This window comes from Tiliqua scincoides, chromosome 5 (genome assembly GCF_035046505.1).
Source record: "Tiliqua scincoides isolate rTilSci1 chromosome 5, rTilSci1.hap2, whole genome shotgun sequence".
In the NCBI taxonomy this organism is placed as follows: domain Eukaryota; kingdom Metazoa; phylum Chordata; class Lepidosauria; order Squamata; family Scincidae; genus Tiliqua; species Tiliqua scincoides.
Genome location: NC_089825.1, coordinates 126,513,262 through 126,526,839, shown reverse-complemented (window position 1 = coordinate 126,526,839; position 13,578 = coordinate 126,513,262). Strand labels below are relative to the sequence as shown.

Here is a 13,578-nt window from a genome sequence, read left to right as displayed (position 1 = left end):
GGGAGACAATGCTGCCTTCCCAAAGGCGCTGCACACTTGGCAGAGGAAGGGATGATGCTGGGGGGATGATGCTGAAATCCTAGTTCATAGAAGATCTTTGGATAAGGGAAAGCCCACCAGGGATTTCCTACTAAGTTCCGAGAACAGCACCCACAGAAGTCCAAGCAGGTATGACCTTGCAGTGCTGCTGTCCCAAGGGCTACGAGGACGATGAGTCAAACCTGCCGGCAGGCGAGAAGTCACAGAGTAAACCCACAGCCCTGCAATGGCACCAAGGGTGCCATGCATTCTCTTCCACTTGCCCCTCAGTGATGGAAACATGCATGGGGGCCTTCAGGAGCCCTTGGAATTCCAAGAGTAAACATAGAAGGCCGCCTTTGACCAGGTCAGATCACTGATCCATCATGTTTTGTTTTGCCTACTCTGATTGGTAGCAGCTCTCCAGGGTTTCAGATAGAAAAAGGCCTTTCTCAGTCCTGCCTGGAGATGCTGCCTGGAGATGCTGCCTGGAGATGCTGCCTGGTACTTCTGCCACAAAGGATGAAATCCACTACTGAGTCCCACCCCACAGCAGAAAGAAGCCTGACCTTGCTGGCGTGCAGTCGGCACTCAGTGATGAAAGCGGCACTTGCCCCTTTGTAGGACCAGTGGAGCTTCTTCAGGCCAGGGTGGATCTTCCTGTCCAGGTATCGGATGCGCTCCCTAAAGAGGCCCCTCTCTTCTGTGGACAGCATGCCAATGATCCTGGGATAGGAGGTGGGAGAGCACAAGGAAGACATGAGGCACAGGCACAGGATTAGTTCATCCCCCCCTCCCATGGCAGGCCCAGCCAAAACATGACAGACTCCACCCCATGCCCAACACATTGCAGTCAAAATGTATTGCGGAGTCCATCTGGATGCATCCAGTCAGTATAATCATTCTGAGCACAAGTTCTCAAGATGGAATTCCTACAGATTTCTTAAAACATTCATTCAAGACACTTCCTGAGAAATGGCAAGCCCTAGCCAGTTTTTAAACACACGGTGGCACTCACAATCTCCACGACACAGATCCACCTTTACTCCAGATTAATTGCCTGGGGGATATAAGGGGGCAAGCCTCATGTGTGCGTTGTCTGGATAGTGATCAGAATAAATGTCTAATGCACAGGACAGCTCGGTTTAAGCCTTCTCTGAGCTCACTAGGAAGATATGATGAGGACAAGGACTGGATGTTGCCCATTTCTTGCTCATGGCACCAGTGTGGTCTCCAATTAATTCCCCAGTGGGAAGAAACCAGCACGAAAGCCATGCTTACACTTGTGGCATGATCAAAACACAGCTGTCAAGACAAAGCAAGTTTCAACCCTTTCTCCGCAGAAAGTGTTACACTTCAGAAAAGAGTGTGGCAAGGCAAGGAGCCACCCTCCCCCTGCTAAACACACCTTCAGAAATCTCAGTCAGGAGGCAAACCACTTCTTTGCAGTCTTTCAAACCTGACAACACACTGCGCGGGAAAAGAGCCCTACACCTCCCGATGCCTCCAATGCCCCCACCGATCAGTGGGGGCCTGTTGGAAGTTGGGGCAGGGCAGGCCTGAGAAGGGCACTGCCAGTAGCCTTCATGGCAGAGGATCAAGTGACAGTGAAAGGGAAAGGGCAGTAAAGAAGGTGAACAATATAATGAAAAATCAGAAGTTTCACCTGCAAGCCAGGCAGACTGAACAGTGTGTTTCAAAGCAATCTTGGGTGTGGCTTTTGGAGTCTCCCAGGGTCTCACTGCTAGGCAGTTCAATGACCCCACCAAGAGACCTGCCCTGGAAGTGGCTCAGGAGCTCAGGAATTCTACTGGAACCCACAGGCTCTTGAAGCTGCTATGGGGCCCCTATGTGCTTTGCAGAACACAGTCCTGACCGGGTGCTTATTGCTGGACAAGCTGATGGGCAAGCTTGTCCTTTGTCATGGACATATCACTCTCTGGTAGGCTTCAACATTACTGAGACTCCTGCGGGGGCAGGGGGCACACCTCTACAGAAGTTCTTCTCTTGGAGGTGTATGGATACAAATGGATTCTTGATAGCTGTGGGCATTTTTCTCCCATTAGAACTGATGGTTCAGCCAAGGTCTTGGCTGACCATTCAAGTCAGTATCCCAAACTGAGTGCATTAGAGGAACCACGAGATACTTTAAGCGCAAGAAAAACAGGCAGGCACCTGAGGTCACACAGCTGCAAAAGGCCTCACTCACTGACTGCAAAGGAGATGTTCATGGTAAGGTGCGGTGGGAGTCCCAGGTATGACTTTTGTACCACAAGGCACCTCTGCCTTCTTTGCTCAGAGCACCCCAGGCCTAGAGTCCACAGTGCAATGCAAACATCCAGAAATGCTTGTGTGAAATAAAGACACACCCATGTCTTCACACAGTGCCAGGTCTGTGGCTGGCCCTTTACAAATTCGGCTGAGTGAGTTGCTGGCCCAGATCCTTCTCTGGGACACAGAAAGTGTGCTTGTGCAGCAGTTAAACTAGGACCTATACTGTGAGCAACAGAAATTTGTGCTTCCTTCTGTGACACACTTGTGCAAGAACTGCCAGTCTCAGAGTTCCTGGTGCAAAGAAAGGAGGGAGGAACCGCTGGTGGGAGGAATATCACACCATAATAAGCAGGGACACTGATCCTAGGGACAGTGGGAGTCAGTGCTGCTGGTAGGATTTACAGCCCAAAATATACGTTTCTAGTTGACACATAGGTGCATGAGGACACACATACCCATAGCGTTTTGTTTGGTGACTCTAAATACAAATCAGTCAGCCAGAAAAATAAGGAGGTGAAACAAGGGGAACAGAAGCTAAAGACATGACTCAATCCTCCAGTTTTTCAAAACAGGCAAGGCCTTTCTGCAATCTGGCTCAGGCAATACAAGTTGAAAATGCTTTCAGCACAAAACTGTGTCTGTGACAGTTGATGAGGAAAAACTCCCAGATGCATCATGCAGCTCCACTCTAATGCTTTAAAAAGATAGTTTGATAATATCACCATTAGCCCCTACACATTCAGAAGAAGCAGAAGAGAGGTTGTGCTACACTACCAGACTCACATTTTTGTCTTCAAAGATCCAGGCTGATGACCCAAAACATAACAGATACTATCCATCAAAAAAATTGTTCCATCTGGTGTCCTGACTTTTGGAGAAATGTAGAAGCTAGCAAAGTCAATGTCAAAAAGGTTGGAGGGGATCATTTTCCTTAGTTTCTTCTCCAATGTAAGACTTGCGACAAGAGAGGAAAGGTACCAAGAGACTCGCTTGTACAGAGTGATACCAAACAAGTATTGGCTATTTGTAGAAGGAAGAGGTTTCATATATGGGATAGAATTGTGTTATATGTGGAGGAGGAGGGCATGTAATCATGTTACAAGTTTGTACTGTCATTGTGTGTGTTGTCGTCCACATGATGCTTAGGCCAGAGGCGTAGCTAGGTCATTTGACACCCGAGGCCCATAAATTTTTGTCACCCCATATGACTTAATTAATTATTAATAATTAATTAATTAATTATTAATAATTAATTAATTAATTAATTCACTTTTTATACCACCCTTCCTCTAAGCAGCTCAGGGTGGTGTACCTGGTTCCTCCCCTTATTTTGTCCTCACAACAACCCTTTGAGGTAGGTGAGACAGAGATAGTAATAGTCATGACACGGAATGAATAATAATAATAGCCAGAAAAATAAATATATGCAGTGAATATTTCCCCACAAGCAATGGATGGAATTCTGCATCAAATAGTATATAACATGATGGTATTATTCCTAAAAGCCACAATTTCCAGAATTTTGGTCACTAGGGTGTCACACACACACTCCCCCCCCCCCCCCCCGATGTCTCATTGGCCTGTTTTGAGTTAAGGCAGTGGTTCTCAAACTTTTAACACTGGGAGCCACTTTTTAGAATGACAATCTGTCCAGGACCCACCGGAAGTGACGTCATGGCTGGAAGTGACATCATCAAGCCAAATAAAATAATTATAAATAATTAAATGAAAGAAAAACAGATAAATAAGGGGAAGCCAGCCCTGTTTCACCAAGTGAATTTTCTCTGCAGCCTGCCTGCAATAACACCACCCCACAAAAAATCAGTGAGATTTTCAGCCCTCCCCAGTGCCCACCTTACCAGCTCGAGCCTCTGTTTTATTCTTTGAGGGGATGCTGCCTTCTGGAGCATTGGTTGAACTCCACTTTCATTAGATGGGGACCATGCAGCCAGCCTTGCATTCCCCTTTGCTTGACTTGACTAGGAGCCAAGGCACATTTGCTTACTCGTGAGTAAACATGACCATGTGGCTTACTTTCGCTTTCCATAGGGCTCAATACATTCGTCTGCTTGGAGGGAGGGACTTCTTTCTTGGGTGTTTGGGGGGGGCTGCTTTCATTGGATAGGAACCATTCTGGTGTCACTGGATTCCTCTCAGCCTATCCTTTCCGACGAACTATGGCACGTTTGCCTACTCGCGAGTAAATGCGCAATATGGCTCAGTTTCATTTTCCATAGAGTTCCATGCATTTTTTGTTTCCGGTTTTTTGGCCATAACTTTTGATGGAAAGGAGATATTTCAATCTGGTTTTTTGCATTGCATTCTGCTGGGAATTCTGCATCCAACGGTATATAACATGATGGAGTTACTCATAACCTCCGAGATATTAGTGATGTTGGGACATTTGTGGTGTTACACCCCCCCAATGGTGGTATCCGGGGTGGACCGCCCCCACCCCCCACTAGCTATGCCACTAGCTCAGGCCCTGGACACAGTTCTACTGGAGAGACTGCCTTCTGCAGAAGGGAGAGAGTGCAAATTAGTCCTTGTTATGCAACTGGCTAAGATGTTACACCCCATATAAGGGATGCAGTAGCAGGCCCTGCCCAAATCACCCAGAGAGAGTCAGCAGGCTGCCAACCTGTTGTAGTCCCGAGCCACCAGAAGCAGATTCTCTCGGAGGTTGCGTAGGTCCTCTTTCCTGTCATAAAGCTCAACCACGTAGTGGGGGATCTCAAAAAGTAATCTGTCCCAATAGTAGATTTCCACAAACAGTTTCAGCAAGTGCCTAGAAAAGGAAGGACGTGCAGGGGCACAATAAGGCAGGGATCTAGCACCCAGGGATCATTCAGATGCCCATACCTGGCAGTGCTCCCAGCCCAGAAGACAAATTCTGGTCTCACCAGCCCCACTCCTGCACCAGGCTATGGAAGGTGCTAGGGGACAACCCAAGTAGTTTGGGGTTAATGAAAACAATGCCCTGGTCAGTATAGGGATAGTGGAGGATGGGAGAGAGGCAGGAGAGCATGTGTGACAAGCTGCAGAGTTTAAAAACCCTGCAACCACCTAATGTGCAGGAGGAGGCTGGGGCTGGAGGCCGAGGGCTGCTTGGGACTGCAGGAAGAGGTGCCAGCCGGAAAGCCAGGGAGGCAGCCCAGAGAAGGAAGTGGGAGACTTCTTAATTCCCTCCCCGCCACACCCCCTGCCAAAACCAAGAGTCAGTCTCTCTCCCCCCCCCCTCCCCACAAGCAGAGCTTATTGTCTCAACCCGTCAGTCCAGGCAGCAAAGCCCACTCACTTGTCAAAATTGATGTCAAGCATTCCAGGCTTCTCAGTGCTCAGGCTAAGGAGGGGAGTGTCCAGACGCTTCAGGCAGTCTTTGTCCAGGGTCTGGGTCCACTCCTGGAAGGTCTTCCGCTCAATCTCATCCATGGCCTGCACAAGCAGGTGATAGGTTTGGAAGCTCTCTTCTCCAGTTCCGATGTGAGGGATGAAGTGGGCTTTGGTCAGACACTGCCAAGGAGAACACAAGAGGGCTCTTTCCAAAGACCAAGCAAGGCAGTGTGAGTGCACCAGTCACACCTTCATCCTTGTCATGGTAGCTAATGAAGCAAAAAATGTGAGGAACAGCCAATTCTAATTAGCAGGAAAAAATTAAGGAGAGGCCTGCTGGATCAGATCAGAGAAGATCCGTCAGGCCCAGCATCCTGTTTCTCACAGTGATTCCCCCAAATGGCTCCAGGAAGCCCCCAAGCTCTGTGGTTCTCCAGCGAATGACATTTGGAGGTGTTTCACCCATGAATGTGAACTCTCCATACACCCGTCATGGCCAACAGTCATCCATTGCCAATCTCCTCCATGACACAGATTCATCCCTCATTACAGCCATCAAAGCCATCACCATTACAGCTGCAAATTCCATAAATTAATTTTGCGTAGTGTGAAAAATGATTTTCATGCTGATCGATTTCATTTGGATAAGCTTGAATTCTGGTATTACAAGAGAGGGAGAATACCATATGCACAGACGATCGTTAAGACGGGAGCTCTTGACTGGCAATCACCATTTGCACCAGCATAATGCAGCCTCCAGACTGTGGTTCCAAGGGCATGCACAAATGCATGCAACGGGGGAGAGAGCCATAACACAGAGATCCAAAGGGATGTTGTCTCTTGAAAGACAGGCCTTTCTTTCTGGGTGCATGTGCATATATCTCGGGGGAAGGGCACAGGATGACGGTCTGCTTACCTCCTTCACCAGACCACAGTTCCTGGGCTTTGTCCCCCAGGCTGGAGCTCAGTTAGAATGTTAGTTCACATCTTGGTCAAGAGTGGGCACAAATGAAATGAGAAAATAAAATTCTGGTTGCCCATTAATCTCCTTCCAGTGGGTACAATAAAGAAAACAACATATGTCATCTAGAACAGTGGGCCAATTATTTGTGCCAGAATAAAAGATGAAGGCTTCTGAACAGTCCTTGTCATTAGTAAAGCTGAGTCAGTCATGACTCGATTCCCCCAGCATGAGGGTCTCCTGGCCAGCACTGGTGAGAGAGCCATCATTCAGAGAGAGATGCCATATGGGGAGGGGTCAGTCCTAATGGCCTTCAAAAACATGCCAGAGAAGATAGCAGCAGCCAATATATGCGTCATGAGCAAATCCGTTTCCCCCTCACTACTCATAAACTACTTATTCCTGGCTGTCTGTGTGCTTGACTTGAGTGATGCTCCTTAATCTTGCTTGCTTTCTGTTTGTGGCACCATCTGATCAGGATGATGATAAGGAAACTTGCTTCTTGTTATCTTGTTTTATGGGGAAAGGTGAGAATCTACATAATCTAACCTATTCTAAGAACACCCTGAATCCTAAGGGAAGGTGGGGGGGGGGGCAGAGACAGTAAGTCCATGTCCAATCTTTCAATAAGGGAAAGGAAAAAGGCTAGAGAAGGTGGTTTGTGCTTCAGTCTAGCCTCATGCCCTTTAAATTCTGCCTCTTTGCTGTCTGTAAGAACAATCAACAATAACTGGGAAATGGGAAAAATTGCACTAATTCCATACCGATATAAACGATACTTTGACCTTTAGACAAATGTAACAAAGAACTACCACTGGAGCTACAGGAGCAAGCAACATCTCCTCTGAAAAGTAGGGAAGTACAGAAGGAATGCTATCTGTATGGAAAGAAATGCAACAAGCACAAATTTTACCCACAAGAAGGCATGTTCCAAAACCTATTTGTTTCTTGGCCTTGTTTTTTCCTAGAATTGTCAGGAGCCAAGCTGACTGGATGGTATCTCCTGGCAGGGCCTGGGACTTGAGACCTAGCTATAGGTTCCAACCTGAAATTAGGCCAGTTCCAAGGTTTGCAAGGCAGAGCTGACATCAAACGAGCAAGGAGGAAGTTAAGTCACTCTGGTGCATTGCCCAGGGACTCCAACTGCGGTATCCTCCAACCTAGAACAGACTATACATGTTTCTTGGTCAATCAAATACTAAACTGAGAGCTGGTCAGCATTTGGGATTAGCTGCAAAAGGGCAAAGAGAGATGGGCTACCTTGTGGGGGACTTCTGCAGTGCCCAGCTCCACAGTACCCCCTCCTAGAGGCTGCTTCTCCCCACTTGCCTCTAGGCCCCCACATCTGCCTGCCATGCCATCTCCTGACTTGTCTCATAGCTGCTGGGAAGTACAGCAGTCTCTGTGAAATCCCTTGAGTCCTGACTGCCCACAGGTTTACTGCTGTAAGGTACACCTAAAGCTCTTGTGCCACAACTCTCAGTTTGAGAACCACTGAGCTAGAAAGAAAGTGTGCGCACATATGAAAGCACAACTCTGTCTGTCTGTCTGTCTGTCTGTCTGTCTGTCTGTCTGTCTTGGGACTGACACACCTCTCTTTACATAACAGACATCAACAGCAAGGCCTGGGAATTTGCCAGCTAACATCGTCATAAAGCAAAAGGGACCAAAGAAGCAGAATTTGGGCGGGGGGGGGGGGGTCAAAAGCAGCTGATTTGCAGACATTTTGCTTTACATCCTAACCCAGATTTGGCAAATTTCAATTTCAAGCGTGCACAGAGAGAGAAAGAGGGAGGGGAGTTTTTGATTGATGGCGGAAATGCCATGTTATTTCTATCCAACGTATAATTAAACCTGTCAAAAGGAACTCAGCGACAGAGGATGCTATTGAGGTAAATAGCTGAGAAAGATACAAAAAAATTGATGAGGTTGCTTGATGAATAAAGAACAGCTTCTGTGGCAATGCCAAGGGCCAACTCCTTTTGCTGACCAGCAGATGGGCTCCCAGTTAGAGGGACAAGAAGGGGGGGACAGCGCCTCCCCCAAAGCCACACAAGATGGATGGTAAGCAAGGAACACTCATGGGGAACAGGACCATCTCTGAATCACCAAGCACTCTTTAGCTGGTACAATTCGCAACACCATACCTAAGCTGGATAAACTATCTGCTGCCCTTCTTGTCTCTACCATCGTGAAGGACAGTCAGAGATAAACAAACATATTGAGACCTGCAGAGCCTGCGCTCGTGCTGTACAAGGGCCGCCCCCCCCCCCAAGAATGGACTGACTGACGACTCAGTGGAAGGAGGCTAAGCTGGATCAGAACTCCCTCCCTCACCATCTTCCTGAATGCAAGAGTTCTCATGAGGGACGCATTCCCTCATCCTGCCCCAATATCCAAACATCCAAGCTCAGGGGCAGGACCACACTGAAAATGTGCCACTCAGGCATGCCGCAGCCCTGACCTGCTCTGCACTGATACACCTTCACAGTGATCTACCAGGCAGTCACTGGAAGCAGGAGTCCTACCGTCAAGGGCTTGTCAACACGTCGCCGCAAAGCTCTCATCCAGTGTGCGAGGCCTGAGTAATGGCACATGTGGGGCGGCAGGAAAGGGGACTTCTTGCTCAGCTCTTTGTTGACCAGGGACAGCTCCCTGTTGAACAGCATGAAGATGTCCACGGTTTTCTTGTCAAAGGTGCGTTTGATGGCCTGAGGGAGAGAGGAAGGTGGTCCGGTGGTTCCACCTCTGGTTCCAAAGGCGTGAGGCTGCTTTCCCTCTCCCTCCCACCTCGCTTCTGTTTTCCTTCCTTTGGACCACCAAAGCTGGCTCCTATTGGAATGGCTGGGCCTGGATTTTCAGCCCCAAGATTCCAGTCTGCCTGGATGCCACGCATCATGATCTAAAAGCTGTGCTCCTAGAGCACAGTCATCTGGAAGTTGACTGTGGCTACTTCACGGTGACTGCATATTTTTTCAACCACTCACCCCAGCAAAAAGGTTTTTTCTCATGTTTTTTCACCCACCTACCCACCCCCCCATCATCCATAAGAAGTTTCTCTCTCAGGGCTGGAGGGCTGTGTTAAATTCAGCCCAAAGGACAATGGCAACTTAGCCATACCTCTCGTGACGACAAATGATGGAAGATGTCCTGGATTTCCACACCGCGTTCTACATCCCTCACTGATTCAAAGGCAGAAGTGATCAGATTCTGGGTCATCACCTCCAGGTCTTTGACTCCAGCACGGAAACTGGTGGATTTGCAACAAGAAGAAAGAGTAAGTAGTGGTAAAGAAAGGGTGGGGTGTGGTCCCCCAGCTCCCCATCTAAAGGGATGCTGCTTGTGCCCTTCCTACATTCTCTGCCTTCCCCTTCTTCTTTTTACTAAGTCAAAAACTTAAGGTAAGACTTACTTTGCCCAAGGATTCCTTTCCCTTCAAGCCAAAGTTGCCATCACCTCCTCCCTCTCTATACACACACACTCTGGAGCCAAGAAAGGAAGCATGTGTATCTCTCACCAGTTGAAGTCCTCATGCCAAGAGGTGTTCTTCACATCCAGGATTCCCCCCTTCATGTTTCGGAGATTGTTGAGGTACTTGTGAAACGTCTCCTCTATCTCCAGCAGGCTCCTTGCCATCTGGGGGCCTCGCTGGCCAAAGAAGCAGGGCAGTGGGGTCTGTTTGCCATCTTCCCAGCGTGCAAAGTGCTGCTGGCTGTCACAGACCTAGTGGGACAAAGCCAAGGGGTTCCGGTTATCACTGAACTTCCCCTCCCGCTACTCTCCTTGCCTGAGTTCAGTGTGCAATCCCTTTCCTGCAAGAAACATGGAGAGCCACAATCAGAGTCCCCGCCTGATCTTCCCAAGGAGGACCCATATTGGATGGATCCAACCTGTCTTGCAAGACTGTTGGTGAAGGTCTGGCTCCATGCAGCTGAGGTCCAGAACCCAGAGGGAGCCGGCTCTCAGTCCAGATGGTCTAGAAAGGGGCACATGGTTCACAACAGGCAGTGGGCAAGTTCCAAACCAGTCATCAGGAAAAGCGTCAGATGCTTAGACGGTGTTCAGCTACTCAAACTGAAGAGCCGAGCTCTGAAGGCAGGATGCTCAAGGCATGCTGGGACTGCACCCCAGGCAGTGCTTTCAGAGTACAGAACTCTGCCTGTTATGCTGGCAATGGAAATCAAGCACTGGTGACACACACAAGAGGCAGCGCACCGGAACCTGGTAGCTGGGAGCCCCAGTTTCCTATCTCTCTGGCCATTTACAGACATCAAAGTGGTGTTTACCACCATTCCAAATGTTGATCCCTGGAAGCCAGGGGTAGCATCTGTAAGGCAAGCCCTTCAATGGCATTCTCAGACATACCTCCAGGAGGTCCTTGCAGCGTTGGACAAAAGCATCCACCTGGGCAAAGATGCTGGTCTGGTCTAGGACCCAGCCCTTCCCGGAAAGCCTGTCAAGGAAGTCAAACCTTTAGAGAGTTCATGGGTCCCCCTCCCTGATCATGCTTTGGGCAAGGGGGACTGGCCTCTACTAGCCCACAGAGTTGTTCACATCCTAGGCGCGGCTGGTGGGCAGAAATACGAGAAAGCTATGAGGAGACCAGCCACAAACTAGGTTCCTCTTCAGGGCTTCAGGCAGACTGGAACAAGAGCACTGTGTGGTGCTCAGGTGTGGGAGGAACATCTTTTTCCTTCCTCCCTCTTAAAACATTGCACACCTTATTATATAGCAAAGCTATGCAACTCAGATTCGGTTTGGGCAATATAAGTGTTGCTATATACGCGGGGGGGGGGGAGGATAGGGGAGCAGAAAAAAGTTCTCTCCTGAAACTCCCTTTATAATGCAGTCAGGGGAGTTTTCTGAATTCCCTCTGCACGTTCCCCCTCTGGCACCACAGTACTTACTATCACTTCTTAGGGGCTTCCTCTCCATCCCTACTTCATTTTTCCTTTTCTCCCCCAACTGACACCCACAACATTCAGTGGCTCAACTGCCCTTAACATTCTGTAGGTCCTGGTTGCTGTTTTTTATTTACCGGCTTACATTCTTCTGCAAAGCTAGGAATTCACCAGAGTAGTCAGAAACTACCACCTTGTTTTTGGGTGGCCCCCTTCTGCTTCCCAACTGATAAGCACAGGGCCTCATCTGATCTTGGAAGCTAAGCAGGGTCAGGCCTGGTTAGTACTTGGATGGGAGACCGCCTGGGAATACTGGGTGCTGTAGGCTTATACCATAGTCTTTCGAGACTGAAGGTTGCCAACCACCCCAGTTTGGTACCAGAGGGAACAGCGATAAGGGAAGATCTTCTAAACTTCTAAATCTAGATCCTAACACTTCATGCTGAACATTCTGCAAGCAAGACTGATAGCCTCTCTTTCCCCTCCCTCCTCTCTCTACCCCAAGCAGGCAAGCAAGTTCTGGGGAAATCATCTAATCAAAGAGCTCTGGAAAGACGGAGACCCTCACTCCAGGAGCACAGTTCGAGTGCCTAATCCATGCCTGGCTGAGACTGCCTGACATCAGGGCTGCTCACATGTTAAATGTCTTTATATCTTTTACGATATTGATCCAGCCCCACTAATCTGAATATGAAGCAGACAAGTAACACTTAGACTTAATTGTCAAGGACCAGGCTCCCACTTAAGCCTGACATCCCTAATCATAATGATGGATTATGTTGCATTATTTCTGAAGTACAGCAAGGAGGAGTGGAGAACAGAAGACAGAGCTGACAGGGGCCAGAACAGAGCTGGGGAAGCCAAGGATCAGCTAAGAATATAAGAACAGCCCCACTGGATCAGGCCACAGGCCCATCTAGTCCAGCTTCCTGTATCTCACAGCAGCCCACCAAATGCCCCTGGGAGCACACCAGATAACAAGAGACCTGCAAGGCCTCCTGGGAATTGTAATTTAAGAACATAAGAACAGCCCCACTGGATCAAGCCATAGGCCCATCTAGTCCAGCTTCCTGTATCTCACAGCGGCCCACCAAATGCCCCAGGGAGCACACCAGATAACAAGAGACCTGCATCTCTAACTTATAAGGCACATGTGTGCAGCTCCCATTTTAGGCCAGGCAAGAGTGACCAGTTCCCTCTGGGTGGAGGCTTCCTGCTCAGAAAGAAGAATATGATGGAGGCAAACAACTGTGTTCACAAGACACAGAGGAAAAAGAGGTTAGAAGCAAAGATTAATGCTTCAGAGACCTGAAAGTAGTTGAGAGAGGTGCCACTTCCTATGGTGTGAACACACATTTATTGACTCTGGTCAAACTAGTTTTGCAGGTTTTAGAAGCAACAGGTACATTTTCAACAGCAAGTGGAAAACACACTGCAAGCAAGTGGCCCCTTTTCCCCACTCAGTCTCCAGCCAAGCCTCCTGTCCTTTCCCCATTGGCATTATGTCATAAGAACATAAGAACAGCCCTGCTGGATCAGGTCATAGGCCCATCTAATCACAGTGGCCCACCAAATGCCCCAGGGAGCACACCAGATAACAAGAGACCTCATCCTGGTGCCCTCCCTTACATTTGGCATTCAGAGACTGCCTACTTCTAAAATCAGGAGGCTGCACATACAAAATCGTGATGGACTTTTCCTCCAGAAATTTGACCAGTACCCTTTTAAAGGCATCTAGGCCAGATGCCATCACCATATCCTATGGCAAGGAGATACACAGACTACACACTGGGTAAATAAGTATTTTCTTCTGTCTGTCTTAACGGTCCCAATACTCAATTTTAGTGGATGTTCCCTGGTTCTGGAATTAATGAGAGTGTAAAGAGCATCCCCCTATCCACTCTGTCCATCCCCTGCATAATTTTGTATGTCTCAAACATGTCCCCCCTCAGGATCCTTTTTTCTAGACTGAAGAGCCCCAAACACTGTAGCCTTTCCTCATAAGAGAGGTGCCCTTGGATGTCCTTGGATGCACTGCTCCCTATCCTCTGGAATTAGACCTGCCTTCATTCTCCCTCTGTGGACCTGTTG

General features: G+C 48.5%; 1 protein-coding gene across 1 annotated transcript in view; it reads right to left on the bottom strand.

Annotated features, from left to right (window-relative positions):
* DNAH2 (dynein axonemal heavy chain 2) overlaps window positions 1-13,578 on the bottom strand; it is a 112,769-nt gene that overhangs the window by 71,962 nt on the left and 27,229 nt on the right. Inside the window, exons 8-13 of the mRNA XM_066630416.1 lie at window positions 10,104-10,309; window positions 9,707-9,836; window positions 9,115-9,297; window positions 5,591-5,805; window positions 4,934-5,080; window positions 588-744 (exon numbers count right to left, since the gene is read on the bottom strand). Coding sequence (XP_066486513.1) covers window positions 588-744; window positions 4,934-5,080; window positions 5,591-5,805; window positions 9,115-9,297; window positions 9,707-9,836; window positions 10,104-10,309 — 1,038 coding nt within the window. The remainder of the gene's footprint in view (window positions 1-587; window positions 745-4,933; window positions 5,081-5,590; window positions 5,806-9,114; window positions 9,298-9,706; window positions 9,837-10,103; window positions 10,310-13,578) is intronic.